Consider the following 23669-nt stretch of genomic DNA (forward strand, 5'->3'; position numbering starts at 1 on the left):
TGCAGGAGCGCTTTTTTGAGTTCCTTCCCATCTCGGAATCAACCTCAGTCTCAATCGCCAGTGTGCTTTTGGAGAGACTGAACGGTCTTTTTGCCGACGACGAGAAAGTCAAACTCATTGCGCAAGTTTACGATGGAGCCAGTGTGATGAGGTGAGAGAAGGCTGGTGTGCAGCAAAAGGTGCGTTTGCATTTCAAGAATACCCATTACGTGCATTGCTATGCGCATCAGCTGAATTTGATCATGCAGCAAGCTAGAACAGTTTCAGTACAAGTAATGTAGCCTCTCTCTCTCTTTGTCCCTCCCTGTCTGTCTCTTTAACACACACACGCCCAAATCAGTTCACAGTTGATGTTGTTTAAAATAGTTATTTTTCATTTTTTTTAAAGTAAAAAATAAATAAAAATCTGTTCATGTTCATTTTTACAAATCTATACAATAGGCCAGAATATGGTTGTTCATATTTACAAATCTATACAATTGGCCAGAATATGGTTGTTCATTTTTACAAAGCCATACAGATAGCTGTGTTTACCTTTTCTAGAAATTATTTTCAAATTCTGTTTTCAGGCAAAATGTCTATCACTGTTCATTTTCACAAATCTATACAAGAGGGCAGAATATGGAAGTCTATAAAAATTTCTTATTACCAATAACTTGCATCAATGTTTTCATAGCCTCTATCAAAAGCTCCTGCTTGCTTGTTGTGAATTATGCTCAGGTGCACATATTTCCAATTCAACCATGAGGCCTTTTTGAAGCAAGTAATGTGTATATCAGTATTGACTTATATGCTGCCCCTGTCTTCATGTTGTTGCTGGACATATCTTTTTTTAAATGTGTGTAGGTCACCTAAATCATCAGAAAAATTGCCCCCCCTGAGGATTTTTTCAGGAGCCGCCACTGGACACACCCATACTACTTCCTGAATCAATCTCTTTCCCCTTCAACGGTCCCCGGCGTTAAAATCAAGTAAGACAAGTTATTTTGATTTTATAGGGTTATAGTATTCAATGTTAGGTTATGTACCTATCCAAACGAACTCGACATTTTCTTCTAGATTTGTGTGCAGGTTTAATCTTCTGACTGGCTTTATTTAGCTATTCTGCTAAATTTCTGGCAGAGCAAAGAAGTTCCCATGTCAGCATCTCGTTTCAACACCCAGCCCACCATCGCCCTTTGAAAAGGCTCTTATTTGCGAACGATCCTGGGTTTAGTTATTTATTGTCACTTGTTTCATCGCTACACTTTTGTTCTTATTTTTCCTCTCCGACCAGGTTTTCTAATTAGACCTACGCAATAGAGGCTATAGTTTAATCTCAAACTGCCATTTTGCCTCAATTCGAGATGCGTAGGCTACTTGGCTACAATGTAACATCTCTGAGATGCTTTGCGATTACACGCCCTGAAACCAGAAACCTGCAAGGCAGTTTATGTTTATTGTGGTATATCCCGGCCGCACATCAAGTCCTGGTAGTGGAATACTGTTATACTGATCAAGAGCCTGTAATAGTGTCTACAGTTAGTTAATTTGATCCCAGAGTCATTATCATTAATCTCAACTACTCCATGTAGCCTATGCGAGGCGCATTGAGTCTCCATTTTCCTGTGAACTTTTACTTTGAGTATATTTTGGGAACTATGCCTTTACACTTTTTTATTCTCTGAATAAAATTATCGGATTTATTCTTTGAATATAATATTTGGTCAGCTATTTTCCCCAGTAATTATGTTTACACTGATCCTTTAGGCATGGTACGTATGATTTCATGTCCTTACAGTATGTTTTGGAAAGGAAGGAAGACTCAGAACTAAGGGGAAGCAGGAGTTACTCAAAACAATGAGCTTTCCCTTATGTAATAATCCAATGCCTGGAAATGTTGTCACATGGAAATGTCTGTGTCTTGCCAGTATGCTTAAAGGACGAGTTAACTTTAAAAAAAAAAAAATCTGTATTTTGGATGTAAATGGCATGTTGTAGAAGTGTCCAGACACTTTTGGGGGGAATTTCACTTGGTTTTGAGAAACTTACCCAGGGGTGAAAGTATATTTAAATGTCTTCCCAGTAGGGTACCTCCTATGTACAGTTGAAGTCGGAAGTTTACATACACCTTAGCCAAATACATTTAAACTCCGTTTTTCACAATTCCTGACAGTTAATCCTAGGAAAAATTCCCTGTCTTAGGTCAGTTAGGATCACCACTTTATTTTAAGAATGTGAAATGTCAGAATAATAGTAGAGAGTGATTTATTTAAGCTTTTATTTCTTTCATCACATTCCCAGTGGGTCAGAAGTTTACATACACTCAATTAGTATTTGGTAGCATTGCCTTTTTAAATTGTTTAACTTGGGTCAAACGTTTCGGGTAGCCTTCCACAAGCTTCCCACAATAAGTTGGGTGAATTTTGGCCCATTCCTCCTGACAGAGCTGGTGTAACGGAGTCAGGTTTGTAGGCCTCCTTGCTCGCACACGCTTTTTCAGTTCTGCCCACAAATCTTCTATAGGATTGAGGTCAGGGCTTTGTGATGGCCACTCCAATATCTTGACTTTGTTGTCCTTAAGCCATTTTGCCACAACTTTGGAAGTATGCTTGGGGTCATTGTCCATTTGGAAGACCCATTTGCGACCAAGCTTTAACTTCCTGACTGATGTCTTGAGATGTTGCTTCAATATATCCACATCATTTTCCTTCCTCATGATGCCATCTATTTTGTGAAGTGCACCAGTCCCTCCTGCAGCAAAGCACCCCCACAGCATGATGCTGCCACCGCCGTGCTTCACGGTTGGGATGGTGTTCCTCAGCTTGCAAGCTCCCCCTTTTTCCTCCAAACATAGATGTCCTAACCGACTTGCCAAAACTATAGTTTGTTAACAAGACATTTGTGGAGTGGTTGAAAAACAAGTTTTAATGACTCCAACCTAGGTGTATGTAAACTTCAGACTTCAACTGTATGTTCTCCTATGTATTGACCTTAACAAGGGCCCCAGGACCAGTGGAAGCAAAAAATAAAATAAGAAATAACATAACATCAGAGATCCACCACCATATTTTACAGTAGGTATGGAGTTATTTTCTGCACATGCATCTTTCTTTTGACGCCAAACCCACCACTGGTTTGTGTGGCCAAAGAGCTCTATTTTCATGTCATCTGACCATAGCACCGGTTCCAATCCAAGTGCCAGGCAATGGCACTGTCAAATATTGTGGTGGACCTTTGATGTTATGGGGCTGTTTATCTTCTACTGGTCCTGGGGTCCTTCTTAAGGTCAACGGCATCATGAACTCTAACAAGTACCAGGACAGTTTAGCCAAAAACCTGGTTGCCTCTGCCAAGAGGCTGAAACTTGGCCGCAATTGGATCTTCCAGCAAGACAATAACCCCAAGCACACATCAAAATTCACAAAGAAATTGTTAATTGACCACAAAATCAACATTTTGCAATGGCCATCTAAGTCTCCGGACTTGAACCCCGTTGATAACCTGTGATTTGAATTGAAGAGGGCAGTCCATAAGCGCAGACAAAGGATATCAAGGATCTGGAAAGATTCTGTATGGAGGAATGGTCTAAGATCCCTCCCAATGTGTTCTCCAACCTCATAAAACATTTTAGAAAAAGGCTCAATGTTGTTATCCTCGCAAGGGGAGGGTACCGTAGAATTGAAAACATGGGTGCCAATAATTTTTACCCCTATCTTTTTTAGATTTCTTTTTATTACTAGACTAAATGTCTTTCTCAGAGCAATTGTATAATTTCCCAATTTTTGCTATTATTTATTTTATAGAGTATTTTTTGCACATCTTTATCAAGGGTGCCAATAATGTTGGACCTGAATGTATTTTATATACATTTACATTTACATTTTCGTCATTTAGCAGACACTCTTATCCAGAGCGACTTACAAATTGGTGCATTCACCTTATGATTGCCAGTGGGACAACCACTTAAAAAATATATATATATATATCATTTTTTAAACTTTTTTTAAATTTTTTTTTGGGGGTGGGGTAAGGGTGGGTAGAAGGATTACTTTATCCTATCCCAGGTATTCCTTAAAGAGGTGGGGTTTCAAGTGTCTCCAGAAGGTGGTGAGTGACTCCGCTGTCCTGGCGTCGTGAGGGAGCTTGTTCCACCATTGGGGTGCCAGAGCAGCGAACAGTTTTGACTGGGCTGAGCGGGAACTGTGCTTCCGCAGAGGTAGGGGGGACAGCAGGCCAGTGGTGGATGAACGCAATGCCCTCGTTTGGGTGTAGGGACTGATCAGAGCCTGAAGGTACGGAGGTGCCGTTCGCCTCACAGCTCCGTAGGCAAGCACCATGGTCTTGTAGCAGATGCGAGCTTCAACTGGAAGCCAGTGGAGTGTGCGGAGGAGCGGGGTGACGTGAGAGAACTTGGGAAGGTTGAACACCAGACGGGCTGCGGCGTTCTGGATGAGTTGTAGGGGTTTAATGGCACAGGCAGGGAGCCCAGCCAACAGCGAGTTGCAGTAATCCAGACGGGAGATGACAAGTGCCTGGATTAGGACCTGTGCCGCTTCCTGTGTAAGGCAGGGTCGTACTCTGCAAATGTTGTAGAGCATGAACCTACAGGATCGGGTCACCACCTTGATGTTAGCGGAGAAGACAGGGTGTTGTCCAGGGTCACGCCAAGGCTCTTTGTACTCTGGGAGGAGGACACAACAGAGTTGTCAACCGTGATGGCGAGATCATGGAACGGGCAGTCCTTCCCCGGGAGGAAGAGCAGCTCCGTCTTGCCGAGGTTCAGCTTGAGGTGGTGATCCGTCATCCACACTGATATGTCTGCCAGACATGCAGAGATGCGATTCGCCACCTGGTTATCAGAAGGGTGAAAGGAGAAGATTAACTGTGTGTCGTCTGCGTAGCAATGATAGGAGAGGCCATGTGAGGATATGACAGAGCCAAGTGACTTGGTGTATAGCGAGAATAGGAGAGGGCCTAGAACTGAGCCCTGGGGGACACCAGTGGTGAGAGCACGTGGTGCAGAGACAGATTCTCGCCACGCCACCTGGAAGGAGCGACCTGTCAGGTAGGACGCAATCCAAGAGTGAGCCGCGCCGGAGATTCCCAACTCGGAGAGGGTGGAGAGGAGGATCTGATGGTTCACAGTATCAAAGGCAGCAGATAGGTCTAGAACAGGGTTCTTCAATTCCGGTCCTGGAGGGCCGAAATACTTCTGTTTTTTATTTCTACCTGGTAGTTAATTGCACTCACCTGATGTCCCAGGTCTGAATTAGCCCCTGATTAGAAGGAGAGGATGAAAAACAGAGGTGTTTCGGCCCTCCAGGACCGGAATTGAAGAACCCTGGTCTAGAAGGACGAGAGCAGAGGAGAGAGCGTTAGCTTTAGCAGTGCAGAGAGCCTCCGTGACACAGAGAAGAGCAGTCTCAGTTGAATGACCAGTCTTGAAACCTGACTGGTTTGGATCAAGAAGGTCATTCTGAGAGAGATAGCAAGAGAGTTGGCTAAAGACGGCACGCTCAAGAGTTTTGGAGAGAAAAGAAAGAAGGGATACTGGTCTGTAGTTGTTCACATCGGAGGGATCGAGTGTAGATTTTTTGAGAAGGGGTGCAACTCTCGCTCTCTTGAAGACGGAAGGGACATAGCCAGCGGTCAAGGATGAGTTGATGAGCGAGGTGAGGTAAGGGAGAAGGTCTCCGGAAATGGTCTGGAGAAGAGAGGAGGGGATAGGGTGAAGCGGGCAGGTTGTTGGGCGGCCGGCCGTCACAAGTCGCAAGATTTCATCTGGAGAGAGAGGGGAGAAAGAAGTCAAATCATAGGGTAGGGCAGTGTGAGCAGGACCAGCGGTGTCATTTGACTAAATCAATGAGGATCGGATGTCGTCAACCTTCTTTTCAAAATGGTTGACGAAGTCATCCACAGGGAGGGGGAGGAGGAGGAGGATTCAGCAGGGAGGAGAAGGTGGCAAAGAGCTTCCTAGGGTTAGAGGCAGATGCTTGGAATTTAGAGTGGTAGAAGGTGGCTTTAGCAGCAGAAACAGAGGAAGAAAATGTAGAGAGGAGGGAGTGAAAAGATGCCAGGTCCGCAGGGAGTCTAGTTTTCCTCCATTTCCGCTCGGCTGCCCGGAGCCCTGTCCTGTGAGCTCGCAATGAGTCGTCAAGCCACGGAGCAGAAGGGGAGGACCGAGCCGGCCGGGAGGATAGGGGACATAGAGAGTCAAAGGATGCAGAAAGGGAGGAGAGGAGGTTTGAGGAGGCAGAATCAGGAGATTGGAGGGAGAAGGATTGAGCAGAGGGAAGAGATGATAGGATGGAAGAGGAGAGAGTAGCGGGAGAGAGAGAGCGAAGGTTGCGACGGCGCATTACCATCTGAGTTGGGGCAGAGTGAGTAGTGTTGGAGGAGAGCGAGAGAGAAAAGGATACAAAGTAGTGGTCGGAGACTTGGAGGGGAGTTGCAGTGAGATTAGTAGAAGAACAGCATCTAGTAAAGATGAGGTCAAGCGTAGTGCCTGCCTTGTGATAGGGGGGACGGTGAGAGGGTGAGGTCAAAAGAGGAGAGGAGTGGAAAGGAGGAGGCAGAGAGAAATGAGTCAAAGGTAGACGTAGGGAGGTTAAAGTCACCCAGAACTGTGAGGGGTGAGCCATCCTCAGGAAAGGAACTTATCAAGGCGTCAAGCTCATTGATGAACTCTCCAAGGGAACCTGGAGGGCGATAAATGATAAGGATGTTAAGCTTGAATGGGCTAGTGACTGTGACAGCATGGAATTCAAATGAGGAGATAGACAGATGGGTCAGGGGAGAAAGAGAGAATGTCCACTTGGGAGAGATGAGGATTCCTGTGCCACCACCCCGCTGACCAGATGCTCTCGGGGTATGCGAGAACACATGGTCAGACGAGGAGAGAGCAGTAGGAGTAGCAGTGTTTTCTGTGGTAATCCATGTTTCCGTCAGCGCCAAGAAGTTGAGAGACTGGAGGGTAGCATAGGCTGAGATTAACTCTGCCTTGTTGGCCGCAGAACGGCAGTTCCAGAGGCTGCCGGAGACCTGGACCTCCACGTGGGTCGTGCGTGCAGGGACCACCAGGTTAGAGTGGCAGCTGCCATGCGGTGTGATGCGTTTGTATAGCCTGTGCGGAGAGGAGAGAACAGGGATAGACAGACACGTAGTTGACAGGCTACAGAAAATGGCTACAATAATGCAAAGGAGATCGGAATGAAATGAACTAAACATCTGGGAAAGCGAGAGAGCGCGGCCTCCCTCACTTACGTTTCACTGAAACACTCAAATATAACTCTCCCAACTTCCACTTTAGAAATTATAATTGTTGTAAACTACAGCGGTTCAATGTTTTCTAGGAATAGACTAACTTAGTTTATTCAGGAAGCTAACTTGGTACAGTATTCTTCCGTGAAAACCGTCCAGGGTACCGAATCCTATGACGCCATAGCCAACTAGCATGCCAGGCTCCAATAACACGGTTTAGCACCAATACTCGGTTACAACAAACCACCAGTGTGTTAACATGCCAAGCAGATCTTTCGTGTCCGTGTCTAATGTTGTGTAAAGTTTTGGGTTAGTTTTGACAGTTTGAGTGAGTCCGTCGTCAACTTATTCAGCCAGTTAGTTAACTAGAATAGTTAGCATACTAGCTAGCCATTGCTCGCTGCCAACAAAAAAAAAACTCCTCCCACGGCATGAACACACAGAGAGAGCCAAGCTAACGTTAACTAGTCACCCATGTCCCGAATTCCCTTGAACGACTCTGGTTACCAGTATGTAAAAACAAAACACAAATGTAGGTTATAACTTACCCTTAGTAGCTACTGTTAGCCAGTTAAGTGCAAAGCTAGCCACTGAATCGATTCAGCCAGTTCGCGTCTGTTCGCTAGGTCGTTCCAGCTATTGTCTAGTTAGCTATCCAGGTAGCAACAAGCTAGCTACATTTCGAGTACAGTAGCTACTGACTACCTAACGTTAACGCTTCAGATAATGAGGTTAGAAAAACAGCTGAATGGTAGGTAGCTAGCTGGCATAATTACAGGTACTTTTAAGCGTGAAATAACATTGGAAACAACTATCCACAGTTGCTAATAGTTACCAGTAGCTACCCGCTAGCTAGTCCAGGTAGTGGGTTAGCTAGCCTCGTGCTTCACCGGGCTCAGCCGAATACAATACTTACCTACGATAACTACCTAGATAAACTACCTACAATACCTAACTACAATCTAAATACATGGTTTAAGCTTTACTCGACACCATATAAGCCAAGCTTACCTCCCGCCAGAGAGAGACATAACCGCACCCGACGACCTCTTAGAGGGAATACATTACTATATACGTGTGTGTATATAAAACATTTTTTAAATACTTACGCCTCACCTTCTAATACTTCCTTTCTTTCAGGTCCTAAAGATGAGTTATCCAGGTTACCCTCCCTCCGGCGGCTACACCCCACAGCCAGGTGCATATCCCCCCCAAGCCGGCGGTTACCCACCCCAGCCCGGCGGTTACCCACCCCAGCCCGGCGGTTACCCACCCCAAGCCGGCGGTTACCCACCTCAAGCCGGCGGTTACCCACCTCAAGCCGGCGGTTACCCACCCCAAGCCGGCGGTTACCCACCCCAAGCCGGCGGCTACCCACCCCAAGCCGGTGGCTACCCACCCCAAGCCGGCGGCTACCCACCCCAAGCCGGGGGCTACCCTCCAGGAGCAGGGGGCTACCCTCCACAGCAGGCCGGAGGTTATCCTTCCATGCCACCAGCACAAGGTAGGGCTATTATCGTTTATTTTATTTTGGGACTACATTACTATTTGTTTTCATGGTAGTGCAAAAGTGTGCTTGCTCTGGTTTGAGGATATTTGTTTGTTGTCAGTTAGGTATATAGGAGACCCTGGTATGTGACCTTGTCACACAATGGTTTTGGATAGATTTGACAAATGTAGAGTATATTTGAAGTTAACCTGTTTATTAAAATCATGCTACACCACTCACTTGTTGTCTCTTCATTCTCTAGGTGGTTGGGGTGGAGCCCCTGGTGGTGGAATGGTAAATATAACTTCTTATCTTGAATCAAGTAGCTAACTAAGAACCAAGTAACTACGAACATATTGACAGGCTCTAAATCAGCTGGTTCTATTTACGACCTGATCTACACACCCTGTAACATGTATGGAGTCTGTTACCATGTCATTATGTCCCAAATGGCTCCCTGTTGCTATGGGCCCTGGTCAAACGTAGTGCACTATGTAGGGAATAGGGTGCCATTTGGGACATAGCCAGAGCCAGTAATGTGATACCAGCTAATCACCTCCTTTACTCCCTCCAGCCAGGCGGAGGGATGCCCCAGGGATACCCAGGCGGTCCTGCTCCATGTCCACCCCAGGGATACCCAGGAGGCCCTGCCCCAGAACAGCAGCCCATGCCTGGCTACCCTGGAGGAGCCCCGGCACCCAACCCCTCCATGCCAGGATACGGAGGTGGTGCTCCAGCTACTCCCCATTCGCCTGCCATCAATGTGAGAATCTCTGAGTGGAATCTTTTGTTTCTTTTTCAGTTTGTGTCATGTAGATAGAAATCATTACCCTGTATTTACATTTATTTACATAGCTTTTTCCTAATATGTTTTACAAAGTGTTTCCTTGTTTCAGTGTTTCCTTGTTTCAGTGTTTCCTTGTTTCAGTATTTCCTTGTTTCAGTTTCAGTACTTGTTTTTATTTGTCATTAGAGAGGCTACAGGGGTGCGATAAAGGACCACCCAGGTGCTGACCCACTGAGGGATGTGGAAGTCCTCCGCAAGGCCATGAAGGGCTTTGGTCAGTAGTTCGTCATTATAGACGTTCACTATCATGGATAGATGTATGAAGGAGTTGATGGGATTCAGTAAAATTCTAATAACACATTATTTAGAGATGCACATTACATAACTGAAGTTCCTTCTGGGGAAAAAATAGTTATTCTATTCTATAAATCTTCAATGGCTAGATGCATATGTAGAATATTCTACAATTAAGAGCACATTATTTAGTGATACACATTCCATCTACTACCAGTTAAACTGCTAATAATGATAATAATATATTATTTTCAACAGGCACGGATGAGTCCGCTGTAATTGAGCTTCTTGGAAGCCGCACCAGCAAGCAGAGGGTTCCAATGGTTGCAGCCTACAAAACCACGTATGGGAAGGTGAGGTTTACACTACATTTTACATTTTAGTCATTTAGCAGACGCTCTTATCCAGAGCGACTTACAGTTAGTGAGTGCATACATTTTTCATACACTAGAGTGGTTTCTTTTATTGTCTTCTATTGTTGCTGTTAGATGAACACTACATGGAAGTTATACTATGTCTGCGTCCCAAATGGCACCCTATTCCCTATTTATTCCCCTATGGGCCCTGGTTGAAAGTAGAGCGCCAAATAGTAAATAGGGTGCCATTTGGTGCACAGATTTACTGTATGTTAAGTGACCTCTTACACAATCTTCTATTTCACAGGATTTATTCCACGATTTGAAGTCTGAGCTGACTGGGAGTTTTGAGAAGCTGGCTATTGCCATGTTGCAGACACCAGCCAAGTTTGATGCATCTGAACTCAAAGAAGCCATATCGGTTTGAACGGGTTCTTTCGTTTACTCTTAGACTCTCTATACCAGGGTCATGTTCATTAGAGCAAAACGTAGCATAACATTTTGAAACAGAAAACAACGGAAACAAGTTTGTTATTGGACAAGTTCTGATATTACCTCCCCATTTCAGTCCGTTATGGAATGTTTTCTTCTGTTTCGTGCCTACTGAACACCACCCATGTTATTCCACTCTTTATATTGGGCCTCTTTTGTGAGTCATCTCAGTATGAAACAGAAAGAAAAGCTTAATTAAAGACAGTAAAAGTCAGGTATGTTGAGGCCTGAGGAATCACCCATCTTACTATCTGGTGAACAAAAGTGATTTATCTACTTACTGTAGCTTGTAGAGAACAAGTATTACTTGATTGCACTGGGCCATGACATATTCTTGTATGAACAACGAGGTGAACCACAAACTATATGGTGAACTATGTGGTGATTTACTGTAGCTGTAGAGAATAAGTATTACTTTATTGCACCTGGCCAGTAATTATTATTTTCTTCTAGATCATTTCTGGAACTCATACACATAGTATTTATATATTTACTGTATACTTAAGAATGGCCTGTTTTGTTCTTAGGGTGCAGGTACTGATGAAGCATGTCTGATTGAGATCCTGTCATCTCGCTCCAATGCAGAAATCAGAGAAATCAATCAAATTTACAAACATGGTAAGAGCCCATTATCAACTTGGTGGTGTTACAGAAAAATCAGCCTCTTGTGGGGAGTCAGGCAAGAAAGACGCATTTACTTCAGTGTGATGTACTGAAAAGTTGTTTGTTTCAGAGTATGAATTGAAATACTGTGTGTTTCAGAGTAACTGACTGAAATGCCGTTAGTTTAAGAATATGTATTGAAATGCTGTTTGTTTCAGAGTATGGTAAGACCCTGGAGGATTCCATCAGTAACGACACCTCAGGACACTTCCGTAGGCTCCTCGTCTCACTCTGTCAGGTAACTTTTTATTGATATGTTATCAATGGGTTTTTGTTATGTTATTGATGTGTTATTAATCGTTATCATTGAGTAACTTCTTTGAAAGTGAAGGCTAAAGCTGATTCATGATGACAACCTCCCAATACTCAAAAAAGTCAGTGCTCTTGCACTTACAACTGGCTACCTAATGGCTACAAATTAGTCTTATCTTTGAATTTGTGTTAACAGTTTCTGAAATTTCATATTTATTTAATGAAGTGAACAAGCTAAAAAAACCACATTTGTATGAAACTGCTATAGCCCTCTCAAGATAAACATCTACTATAGCCCCTTCCCATCCTGAGTCAGGAGCCAGGAAGTAGAGCCTATTATAGAGCAATTTTTTGTTTACAAGCAAACGTCATGTTCGAGTGGCGTATGCTTGCATGCTCACAACAAAAGGCCCTGTAGCAGATAGCTATACACTGATGTCGGGACTTTGACAAACGTAGCAGTGAGTGAATGATGACCATGAAAAAACACAAGACTGATGCCTATAGCTATGTTCAACAAGGTATTATTCTTCTGGCTTTATCTAGCTCTATATTGTTATTTATTTTGCTCATTTGCACCCCAGTATCTCTATTTGCACATCATCTCTTGCACATCTATCATTCCAGTGTTAATACTAATTGTAATTATTTTGCACTATAGCCTATTTATTGCCTTACCTCCATAACTTGCTACATTTGCACACACTGTATATATATTTTGTTGTATTTTTGACTTTATGTTTTGTTTTACCCCATATGTAACTCTGTGTTGTTGTTTTTATCGCACTGCTTTGCTTTATCTTGGCCAGGTCGCAGTTGTAAATGAGAACTTGTTCTCAACTGGCTTACCTGGTTAAATAAAGGTGAAATAAATAAAATAAAATAAAATATTTGGGATATTTTACCTTGCCTCGCTGGCTTGCTACGTAATCAATCCTCCAATGACATCTGCAATGTTGTAGATGATGACCATCTGATTACGTGTTTGTTAACTTGCAGGAGCTGCATTTGAAGTTAAATGTGATCGTATCCACTTCAATGTAAACAAATCCCTTTCTGCTGCCCAAAACATTTGATGCTGCCGGGTCTGGATTTTTCATGAGGCAATGGGTCTATGGATGCATCCCAAATGGCAGCCTATTCCCTATATAGTGCACTATTTTTGACCAGAACACCATGGCCCCTGATCAAAAGTAGTGCACTATAAATGGAGTAGGGTGTAATTTAGGAGGCAACCCATAAAGATACCTTGGAAGCTTTATGGAAGCAATTACTGAAATTGGGGAGGAGAAGTTGAGTTTCCATGCCTCAAATTCCTTCCAAGCTACCAGTATTCCACTGTTAATAATTTGTAAGAGTTTCCAGATTTTTTCCCCCATGGAATAATATTGTCTGCATCCCCAGGCACTGGTGAAAAGTAGTGCACTATATAGGGAATAAGATGCCATTTGGGACGCATCCATTTCTTTTGTAGTAAACCAATTTTTTGCTTCCTGTTTTGAAGGGAAATCGAGACGAGAGGGAACAAGTTGACATCAACTTGGCCAAACAGGATGCTCAGGTGAACACTGTTTCTTGTTATGCTAATATAGTAACAATTAAACTGTTTTAAAGATCTTTGTGATGCCACAATAGTTTTTTATATACCCTGTAGGCTTATAGGAAATTTGACATTATTTGTTTCTTTTCAGATCTGAGACTTTACTTAAGGAAGCATGTGGCTGCCAATATTCATCTTAAAAAATTCAAATTGGAAAAATATTGGCAGCCGTATGATTCTGTAGTGTTAAGCAGTTCATGTTTCTACTGATCATGTCGTGTGTTAGAAACTGATCATGTTGTGTGTTAGAAACGGATCATGTTATGTTGTGTGTTAGAAACTGATCATGTTGTGTGTTAGAAACTGATCATGTTGTGTGTGCTAAACTGATCATGTTATGTTGTGTGCTAAACTGATCATGATATGTTGTGTGTTCTAAACTGATCATGTTATGTTGTGTGTTAGAAACGGATCATGTTACAGTGGGGGAAAAAAAGTATTTAGTCAGCCACCAATTGTGCAAGTTCTCCCACTTAAAAAGATGAGAGAGGCCTGTAATTTTCATCATAGGTACACGTTAACTATGAAAGACAAATTGAGAAAAGGAAATCCAGAAAATCACATTGTAGGATTTTTTATGAATTTATTTGCAAATTATGGTGGAAAATAAGTATTTGGTCACCTACAAACAAGCAAGATTTCTGGCTCTCACAGACCTGTAACTTCTTCTTTAAGAGGCTCCTCTGTCCTCCACTCGTTACCTGTATTAATGGCACCTGTTTGAACTTGTTATCAGTATAAAAGACACCTGTCCACAACCTCAAACATTAAAAATCCTACAATGTGATTTTCTGGATTTTTTTTCTCATTTTGTCTGTCATAGTTGACGTGTACCTATGATGAAAATTACAGGCCTCTCTCATCTTTTTAAGTGGGAAAACTTGCACAATTGGTGGCTGACTAAATACTTTTTTTCCCCACTGTATGTTGTGTGTGCTAAACTGATCATGTTATGTTGTGTGTTAGAAACTGTATGCTGCCGGGGAGAACAAAGTGGGGACGGATGAGTCCCAGTTCAACGCCATACTGTGTGCCAGGAGCAAACCCCACCTGAGAGCAGGTAGCTAACCATACTATAGTAACTGTGTTTATATTACCGAGTCAGTTCTCACTGTTCTATCTGACAGGGTTGTAACCTCTCAGATATTGAATTTTGAGGTTGTTTCCTCATTTAGTTTTTCTATGTCTAACTAACACTATTTATACAGTGGGGAGAACAAGTATTTGAACCACTGCCGATTTTGCAGGTTTTCCTACTTACAAAGCATGTAGAGGTCTGTAATTTTTTATCATAGGTACACTTCAACTGTGAGAGACGGAATCTAAAACAAAAATCCAGAAAATCACATTGTATGATTTTTAAGTAATTTATTTGCATTTTATTGCATGACATACAGTGGGGGAAAAAAGTATTTAGTCAGCCACCAATTGTGCAAGTTCTCCCACTTAAAAAGATGAGAGAGGCCTGTAATTTTCATCATAGGTACACGTCAACTATGAAAGACAAATTGAGAACATTTTTTCCAGAAAATCACATTGTAGGATTTTTAATGAATTTATTTGCATTTTATTGCATGACATACAGTGGGGGAAAAAAGTATTTAGTCAGCCACCAATTGTGCAAGTTCTCCCACTTAAAAAGATGAGAGAGGCCTGTAATTTTCATCATAGGTACACGTCAACTATGAAAGACAAATTGAGAACATTTTTTCCAGAAAATCACATTGTAGGATTTTTATGAATTTATTTGCAAATTATGGTGGAAAATAAGTATTTGGTCAATAACAAAAGTTTCTCAATACTTTGTTATATACCCTTTGTTGGCAATGACACAGGTCAAATGTTTTCTGTAAGTCTTCACAAGGTTTTCACACACTGTTGCTGGTATTTTGGCCCATTCCTCCATGCAGATCTCCTCTAGAGCAGTGATGTTTTGGGGCTGTCGCTGGGCAACACGGACTTTCAACTCCCTCCAAAGATTTTCTATGGGGTTGAAATCTGGAGACTGGCTAGGCCACTCCAGGACCTTGAAATGCTTCTTACGAAGCCACTCCTTCGTTGCCCGGGCAGTGTGTTTGGGATCATTGTCATGCTGAAAGACCCAGCCACGTTTCATCTTCAATGCCCTTGCTGATGGAAGGAGGTTTTCACTCAAAATCTCACGATACATGGCCCCATTCATTCTTTCCTTTACACGGATCAGTCGTCCTGGTCCCTTTGCAGAAAAACAGCCCCAAAGCATGATGTTTCCACCCCCATGCTTCACAGTAGGTATGGTGTTCTTTGGATGCAACTCAGCATTCTTTGTCCTCCAAACACGACGAGTTGAGTTTTTACCAAAAAGTTCTATTTTGGTTTCATCTGACCATATGACATTCTCCCAATCCTCTTCTGGATCATCCAAATGCACTTTAGCAAACTTCAGACGGGCCTGGACATGTACTGGCTTAAGCAGGGGGACACGTCTGGCACTGCAGGATTTGAGTCCCTGGCGGCGTAGTGTGTTACTGATGGTAGGCTTTGTTACTTTGGTCCCAGCTCTCTGCAGGTCATTCACTAGGTCCCCCCGTGTGGTTCTGGGATTTTTGCTCACCGTTCTTGTGATCATTTTGCGTGGAGCCCCAGATCGAGGGAGATTATCACTGGTCTTGTATGTCTTCCATTTCCTAATAATTGCTCCCACAGTTGATTTCTTCAAACCAAGCTGCTTACCTATTGCAGATTCAGTCTTCCCAGCCTGGTGCAGGTCTACAATTTTGTTTCTGGTGTCCTTTGACAGCTCTTTGGTCTTGGCCATAGTGGAGTTTGGAGTGTGACTGTTTGAGGTTGTGGACAGGTGTCTTCTATACTGATAACAAGTTCAAACAGGTGCCATTAATACAGGTAATGAGTGGAGGACAGAGGAGCCTCTTAAAGAAGAAGTTACAGGTCTATGAGAGCCAGAAATCTTGCTTGTTTGTAGGTGACCAAATACTTATTTTCCACCATAATTTGCTAATATATTCATAAAAAATCCTACAATGTGATTTTCTGGAGATTTCTTTTTCTCAATTTGTCTGTCATAGTTGACGTGTACCTATGATGAAAATTACAGGCCTCTCTCATCTTTTTAAGTGGGAGAACTTGCACAATTGGTGGCTGACTAAATACTTGTTTTCCCCACTGTAAGTATTTGATCACCTACCAACCAGTAAGAATTCCGGCTCTCACAGACCTGTTAGTTTTTCTTTAAGAAGCCCTCCTGTTCTCCACTCATTACCTGTATTAACTGCACCTGTTTGAACTCGTTACCTGTATAAAAGACACCTGTCCACACACAAACAGACTCCAACCTCTCCACAATGGCCAAGACCAGAGAGCTGTGTAAGGACATCAGGGATAAAATTGTAGACCTGCACAAGGCTGGGATGGGCTACAGGACAATAGGCAAGCAGCTTGGTGAGAATGCAACAACTGTTGGCGCAATTATTAGAAAATGGAAGAAGTTCAAGATGACGGTCAATCACCCTCGGTCTGGGGCTCCAGGTCAATGACCTGAAGAGAGCTGGGACCACAGTCTCAAAGAAAACCATTAGTAACACACTACGCCGTCATGGATTAAAATCCTGCAGCGGACGCAAGATCCCCCTGCTCAAGCCAGCGCATGTCCAGGCCCGTCTGAAGTTTGCCAATGACCATCTGGAGGATCCAGAGGAGGAATGGGAGAAGGTCATGTGGTCTGATGAGACAAAAATAGAGCTTTTTGGTCTAAAGTCCACTCGCCGTGTTTGGAGGAAGAAGAAGGATGAGTACAACCCCAAGAACACCATCCCAACCGTGAAGCATGGAGGTGGAAACATCATTCTTTGGGGATGCTTTTCTGCAAAGGGGACAGGACGAATGCACCGTATTGAGGGGAGGATGGATGGGGCCATGTATCGCGAGATCTTGGCCAACAACCTCCTTCCCTCAGTAAGAGCATTGAAGATGGGTCGTGGCTGGGTCTTCCAGCATGACAACGACCCAAAACACACAGCCAGGGCAACTAAGGAGTGGCTCCGTAAGAAGCATCTCAAGGTCCTGGAGTGGCCTAGCCAGTCTCCAGACCTGAAACCAATAGAAAATCTTTGGAGGGAGCTGAAAGTCCGTATTGCCCAGCGACAGCCCCGAAACCTGAAGGATGGTATGGAGGAGTGGGCCAAAATCCCTGCTGCAGTGTGTGCAAACCTGGTCAAGATCTACAGGAAACGTATGATCTCTGTAATTTCAAACAAAGGTTTCTGTACCAAATATTAAGTTCTGCTTTTCTGATGTATCAAATACTTATGTCATGCAATAAAATGCAAATTAATTACTTAAAAATCATACAATGTGATTTTCTGGATTTTTGTTTTAGATTCCGTCTCTCACAGTTGAAGTGTACCTTTGATAAAAATTACAAACCTCTACATGCTTTGTAAGTAGGAAAACCTGCAAAATCGGCAGTTTATCAAATACTTGTTCTCCCCACTGTACAAACATTTTATTCACTATATTTATGTATATTAACTGGTTGTTCCAAAGTCATAACAATCCTGCCCATGGCTCATTAGTATATTATAACTTTACTACGTGGTTATAAACACCTTTTTACATGTTTGTAACAACCATGCCTATGGTTATAACAACCCTAACTATGGTTATAACAACCCTAACTATGGTTATAACATCCTTATTAAATCAAATCAAAGTTTATTGGTCGCGTACACAGTTTTGCAGATGTTATCACAGGTGCAGCGAAATGTTTGTTTCTAGCTCCAACAATGCAGCAATATCTAGCAAATTACATGTTTTTATTACATGGTTATAACAACCCTGGCCATGGTTATAACAACCCTGGCCATGGCTCATTAGTATATTATGACAACCTTATTATATGTTTATAACAACCCTGCCTACAGTTATTACAACCCTGCCCATGGTTCTTGTTTCTGCTAGTATTTCATGAGTACCAACAGATGTGTGGCAGAGACATCGTGAAGAGCATCTGCAGGGAGATGTCTGGAGACGTGGAGGATGGCATGGTGGCTGTTGGTAAGGACAGAAATAACCATCTATCACTTTTTGGATGTGAAATTCCGTAACTGTTGACTGTTTAGAATCAGATGATTCAGGATCACACTGATTTGGTTTGGTTTGGTTTGATATGACACAGTGTCTACGTAGGGCTCTATATAGGGAATGGGTTGCCATTTGGGATTAAGCCGGTATGAAGGTTAGTCATGTCTCTACTCTATGAACTAAAGCCTTGTCTTGTTGTGTTCCAGTGAAATGCATCAAGAACACTCCTGAATACTTTGCAGAGAGGCTGCACAAGGCCATGGCGGTAAGGAAAGAAAACTGTCTCTCACTCCGCTGATGGAAATGTTCATAAACCGTGTTTACGGGTAGCCGCCCTGAGACATTGCTTGTAGTCACTATCACTATAGTGTCTTCGACATATTTTGACACACACACACACACACTAGTGCTGAGTGATTAACCCAAAAAAAATTTCAACAACTATTTGACAGAGTCGGTTCAATTATTTGAATTCCATTTTGTTCTGTTTTTTTCTGTGAGCTCAATGCGCACATTGCACAGTTTCTCTAGAGATAAATCAGATCCAGCCTGAACTGTGCGACGTAGTAGGGAGTTGTAGTTTCCAACAGGTCAATATTCTACATAATTTAGTGCATAAAACGTGGTAATAAACTACAATGACCATAATCCATTACGCATATACTTGTCCGGTCTGTTTTTTTAATGCCTGCTAGGGAAGAGGAAGAAGAATGCGCGATCGTGAGGAGATATAGAGAGCAGCTGTTTCGTCATGAGGTACACTATATATACAAAAGTATGTGGCCACCCCTTCAAATTAGTGGATTCTGCTACTTCAGCCACACCTGTCAGGTGTATAAAATCTAGCACACAGCCATGCAACCGCCATAGACAAACATTGGCAGTAGAATGGCCTTACTGAAGAGCTCAGCGACTTTCATCTGGCACCGTCATAGGATGCCACCTTTCCAACAAATCAGTTCGTCAAATTTCTGTCCTGCTAGAGCTGCCCCGGTCAACTGTAAGTGCTGTTATTGTGAAGTGGAAAAGTCTAGGAGCAACAACGGCTCAGCCGCGAAGTGGTAGGCCACACAAGCTCACAGAACGGGACCGCCGAGTGCTGAAGCGCATAGCGCGTAAAAATCGTCTGTCCTCGGTTGCAACACTCACTTCTGAGTTCCAAACTGCCTCTGGAAGCCACGTCAGCACAAGAACTGTTCGTCGGGAGCTTCATGAAATGGGTTTCCATGGCTGAGCAGCCGCACGGAAGCCTAAGATCACCATGCGCAATGCCAAGCGTCGGCTGGAGTGGTGTAAAGCTCGCCACCATTGGACTCTGGAGCAGTGGAAACGCGTTCTCTGGAGTGATGAATCACGCTGAACCGTCTGGCAGTCCGACGGACGAATCTGGGTTTGGCGGATGCCAGGAGAACGCTACCTGCCCCAATGTGCCAAAGATTGGTGGAGGAGGGGAATACTGGTCTGGGGCTGTTTTTCATGGTTTGGGCTAGGCCCTTTAGTTCCAGTGAAGGGAAATATTAACGCTACAGCATACAATGACATTATAGACGATTCTGTGCTTCCAACTTTGTGGCAACAGTTTGGGGAAGGCCCTTTCCTGTTTCAGCATGACAATGCCCCTGTGCACAAAGCGAGGTCCATACAGAAATGTTTTGTCGAGATCGGTGTGGAAGAACTTGACTGACCTGCACAGAGCCCTGACCTCAACCCATCGAACACCTTTGGGATGAATTGGAACGCCGACTGTGAGCCAGGCCTAATCGCCCAACATCAGTGCCCGACCTCACTAATGCTCTTGTGGCTGAATGGAAGCAAGTCCCCGCAGCAATGTTCTAACATCTAGTGGAAAGCCTTCCCAGAAGAGAGGAGGCTGTTAAAGCAGCAATGGGGTGACCAACTCCATATTAATGCCCATGATTTTGGAATGAGATTTTCGATGAGCAGGTGTCCACATACCTTTGGTTGTGGTGTACTTTTGGTCATGTATTGAATCTCTACCTGAAAATACATGATCAAAGTCATTGATAGTTGGTATTCAGCAGTCATAAAAGTATGCCTTATTTACTTTGAAGAACTACAAAATAGTGATTTAGTCAGACAGTATAGGCAGCAGCTCTATAGAGATGAGATGATGACTTGGAATTAAATAATAAAGTCATCAAATAAACAAATGTAATATACACAACAACTGAAATATTTCATTAAAGTAATGTGAATAAATTATGGTTAAGAAGCAATAGGCAGTAATGGGCAGTCACTACCATCATGGGAGTCTTTAAAATATGTTTTTTTTTCTGTGTTTACAGCATGTGGTCCTCTGTAGCTCAGCTGGTAGAGCACGGCGCTTGTAACGCCAAGGTAGTGGGTTCGATCCCCGGGACCACCCATACACAAAAATGTATGCACGCATGACTGTAAGTCGCTTTGGATAAAAGTGTCTGCTAAATGGCATATTATTATTATTATTATTATTATTATTCAACCCAAATAATTGAAACCGAAATCGAAAACCGTGATTATTTTTAAATAATCGAACCGAAACCGAATCAAACTCAAAAAGCACTGATCACTCAGCACTAACACACACACACACACACACACACACACACACACACACACATTTAGACGCCATAGTGATGGAGACTACAAACTATGTTTCAGGGCTAGTTCATGGGATGGTACTTACTGTGTTGACTAAAGGCGTCCGCATTCTTCCCAGCCAAAACAGTTTGGAAGAGTTCGTGCTTATATTATGCCGAAATTTTGTGAAGTTTTTGTTTGTTTTGGACTTTGGTACGGGTTTTTTCAGCTGCTCGGGTACACTCTTTTTTTTTCTCGAGGCAAGCCCAAGTCTGTAGCCGAAGTCAGTAGCCGAAGTCTACGCCCCTTCGTCTGTGATTGGTCAACAGTAGGGATTCTTCAATAAAGTCTTTGTTGTCATTCAATTAGACGACTTGTTTTCATGCACATTTTTTCATTGAGAAATACTGCACCAAGCATCTTAGTTAAATGTAAAATTGCAAAAACGTCCAAATTAATGACAGATGTCTTATCAGTTATCTTAGATTAATTCTGACTATTTTGAATTGTATACTGGCTACGGCGTCTCAAAATGGACAAACAGTACTATTGCCAATTTTTTCAAATTTTTTCAAGCGAACGTCTTAAGGGAGTATGCGAGCACACTCCGCATGCGAGCGCACTCCGCATGCCAGCCGAACTGAAGCATGCGGACGCCTTAATTCATATTTAGGATTGACTCTGTACTATCTGTTCCCAGGGGGCTGGGACCAAGGACAGGACTCTGATTCGGGTCATGGTGACTCGCTCTGAGGTGGACATGCTGGACATCAGACAGGTGTATCAGCAGACCTACGGGAAATCACTGTACACCGCCATCTCTGTATGTACCTTAGACAAATAATCACTATGCTAAAATTATTTTATTGGAATCAATCCATTGCTTTTATTCTATGGAGATTGCTGCCAAAATTATGTAAATTAATGAATGTTAATTTCTTGGTTTATCTCATGGAAAATGATGCAGTTAATACTATGTTTTTTTTCTCTCCATCTTTTAGGGTGACACTTCTGGTCACTACAAGAAGCTGCTGCTGAAGCTGTGTGGTGGAAGTGATTAGAGGGATATGAAGACATCGCCTACATCAACCAGGACAGTGAAGTCATTGAATTAGAATATTTAGAATCAGAGGTGCTATGGCCGTTCTATTTCTATGAGTGTGCTAGTCCATAAGAATGTGTCAGAAACTATCCTATATCAACCTGTGATGCATGTAGTTCTTTTAGCTGTACTTGTGTCTCACACTCCAATGCAACATTTCATTACTAAGTACTAACGCACACACCATAATGTGCTGGGTGATATATGTAGGATAATTTATTTTATTTGCTGCATATGCAATCAGTTATTGTGTAGTCTTGATTCATTTTCACAGTGATGGAAAAAGTACCCAATTGTCATACTTGAGTAAAAGTAAAGATACCTTAATAGAAAATGACTCAAGTGAAAGTCACCCAGTAAAATACTACTTGAGTAAAAGTCTAAAATTATATACTCAAGTATCAAAACTAAAAGTATAAATCATTTCAAATTCCTTATATTAAGCAAACCAGACGGCATCATTTTATTGTTTTTTTAAATTTACGGATAGCAAGGGGCACACTCAGCCATAATTTACAAATGAAGCATGTGTGTTTAGTGAGTCCGCCAGATCAGAGGCAGTAGGGATGACCAGGGATGTTCTCTTGATAAGTGTGTGATTTGGACCATTTTCTATATGTGTACTTAGACCGCTGCTTTTGGGTGTCAGGGAAAATGTATGGATTAAAAAGTACATTATTTTCATTAGTACTGTAGTAAAGTAAAGGTTGTCAAAAATATAAATAGTAAAGTACAGATACTCCAAAAAACTACTTAAGTAGTACTTTAAAGTATTTTTATTGTGATATGTGTAATCATATTTCATGTTATCAGGATAGTATAATTTTATACTAAAATACAGTACTATAATTTACAAATGATTATATTAGCTTTCTGCCAAATACTAAATAAATATTAATATTTCTGGATGTTAAAGCCTTTGTGTCAACGTGCAAATATTTTAGGAGTTTTAGATACTTAAGATATACAAAATGTAGTATCCTATAGCTTTATTGCCGACTACTACTATATTCTATGCAAATTAGCACCTTGTTTCATTTAGAATGAAAGCCAATGATAATGAAATATCACTACACATTTCTTCCACATTTTTCTCTGTTAGTGATACCTTTTATAAATGTAGCCAATTTTCCATTGCTTGTTTCCCAGATATAAACACAATGTTGCCTTTTATGCTGCAGATCCAAAGCCCGCCATGGCATGCAACTCTTTCAATGTTATACCATCTATTTTGAAAGCTGTTTAGTTCCACACAAGTCAATATTTGTTTCTCATGTAATCTTTCATTGCCATTTTTACCATAATTCATATGTAAGTCATTGTGCAACTGTTTGCCAAAAGGTAAACATTTCATTATTTGTTGTCAATATTATTAACAGATTTATTAATTACATAGGTATCTATAACTGGGATACATATAGTGTACATTTATGCCAGTAGAGGGCAGGTTTTACACACAAGTGAAATTGGCAATGGCTCCACTGAGACATGGTAACTGGAAAATTGTAGATTCTAGTACAGTATATAGCTATTATATTAATACCACTTTTGTTACTTGTCACAATGGCACAGAAGTGCTGCCTTTGTATGTACAAACTAACGTTTACAATCATTTGATTGTTTTAATGTTCATCCACAGGCTTAAAGGCATCATTCCTGTCAATTAAAATATTTTGACTGACTCATTTTCTGTTTCAATAATTGGATTTTTGTATTTCATATTCATAACATTG

The 23669-nt window shown here is 42.1% G+C and overlaps 1 protein-coding gene across 1 annotated transcript; it reads left to right on the forward strand.

Annotated features, from left to right (window-relative positions):
- The first annotated feature begins 903 nt into the window (after window positions 1-903).
- On the forward strand, window positions 904-23622 carry LOC311127759 (annexin A4-like). The gene is made up of 15 exons (XM_084159632.1): window positions 904-971; window positions 8383-8746; window positions 8994-9025; window positions 9306-9494; window positions 9705-9792; window positions 10071-10165; window positions 10476-10589; window positions 11188-11278; window positions 11482-11561; window positions 13080-13136; window positions 14142-14235; window positions 18132-18227; window positions 18461-18519; window positions 21535-21657; window positions 21836-23622. The coding sequence occupies exons 2-15, from the start codon at window positions 8392-8394 to the stop codon at window positions 21893-21895; spliced, it is 1533 nt and encodes a 510-aa protein (XP_084015758.1). The 5' UTR covers window positions 904-971; window positions 8383-8391; the 3' UTR covers window positions 21896-23622.
- The last annotated feature ends 47 nt before the right edge of the window (window positions 23623-23669 follow it).

Source organism: Coregonus lavaretus (genome assembly GCF_964263955.1).
Source record: "Coregonus lavaretus genome assembly, chromosome: 1".
NCBI lineage: Eukaryota > Metazoa > Chordata > Actinopteri > Salmoniformes > Salmonidae > Coregonus > Coregonus lavaretus.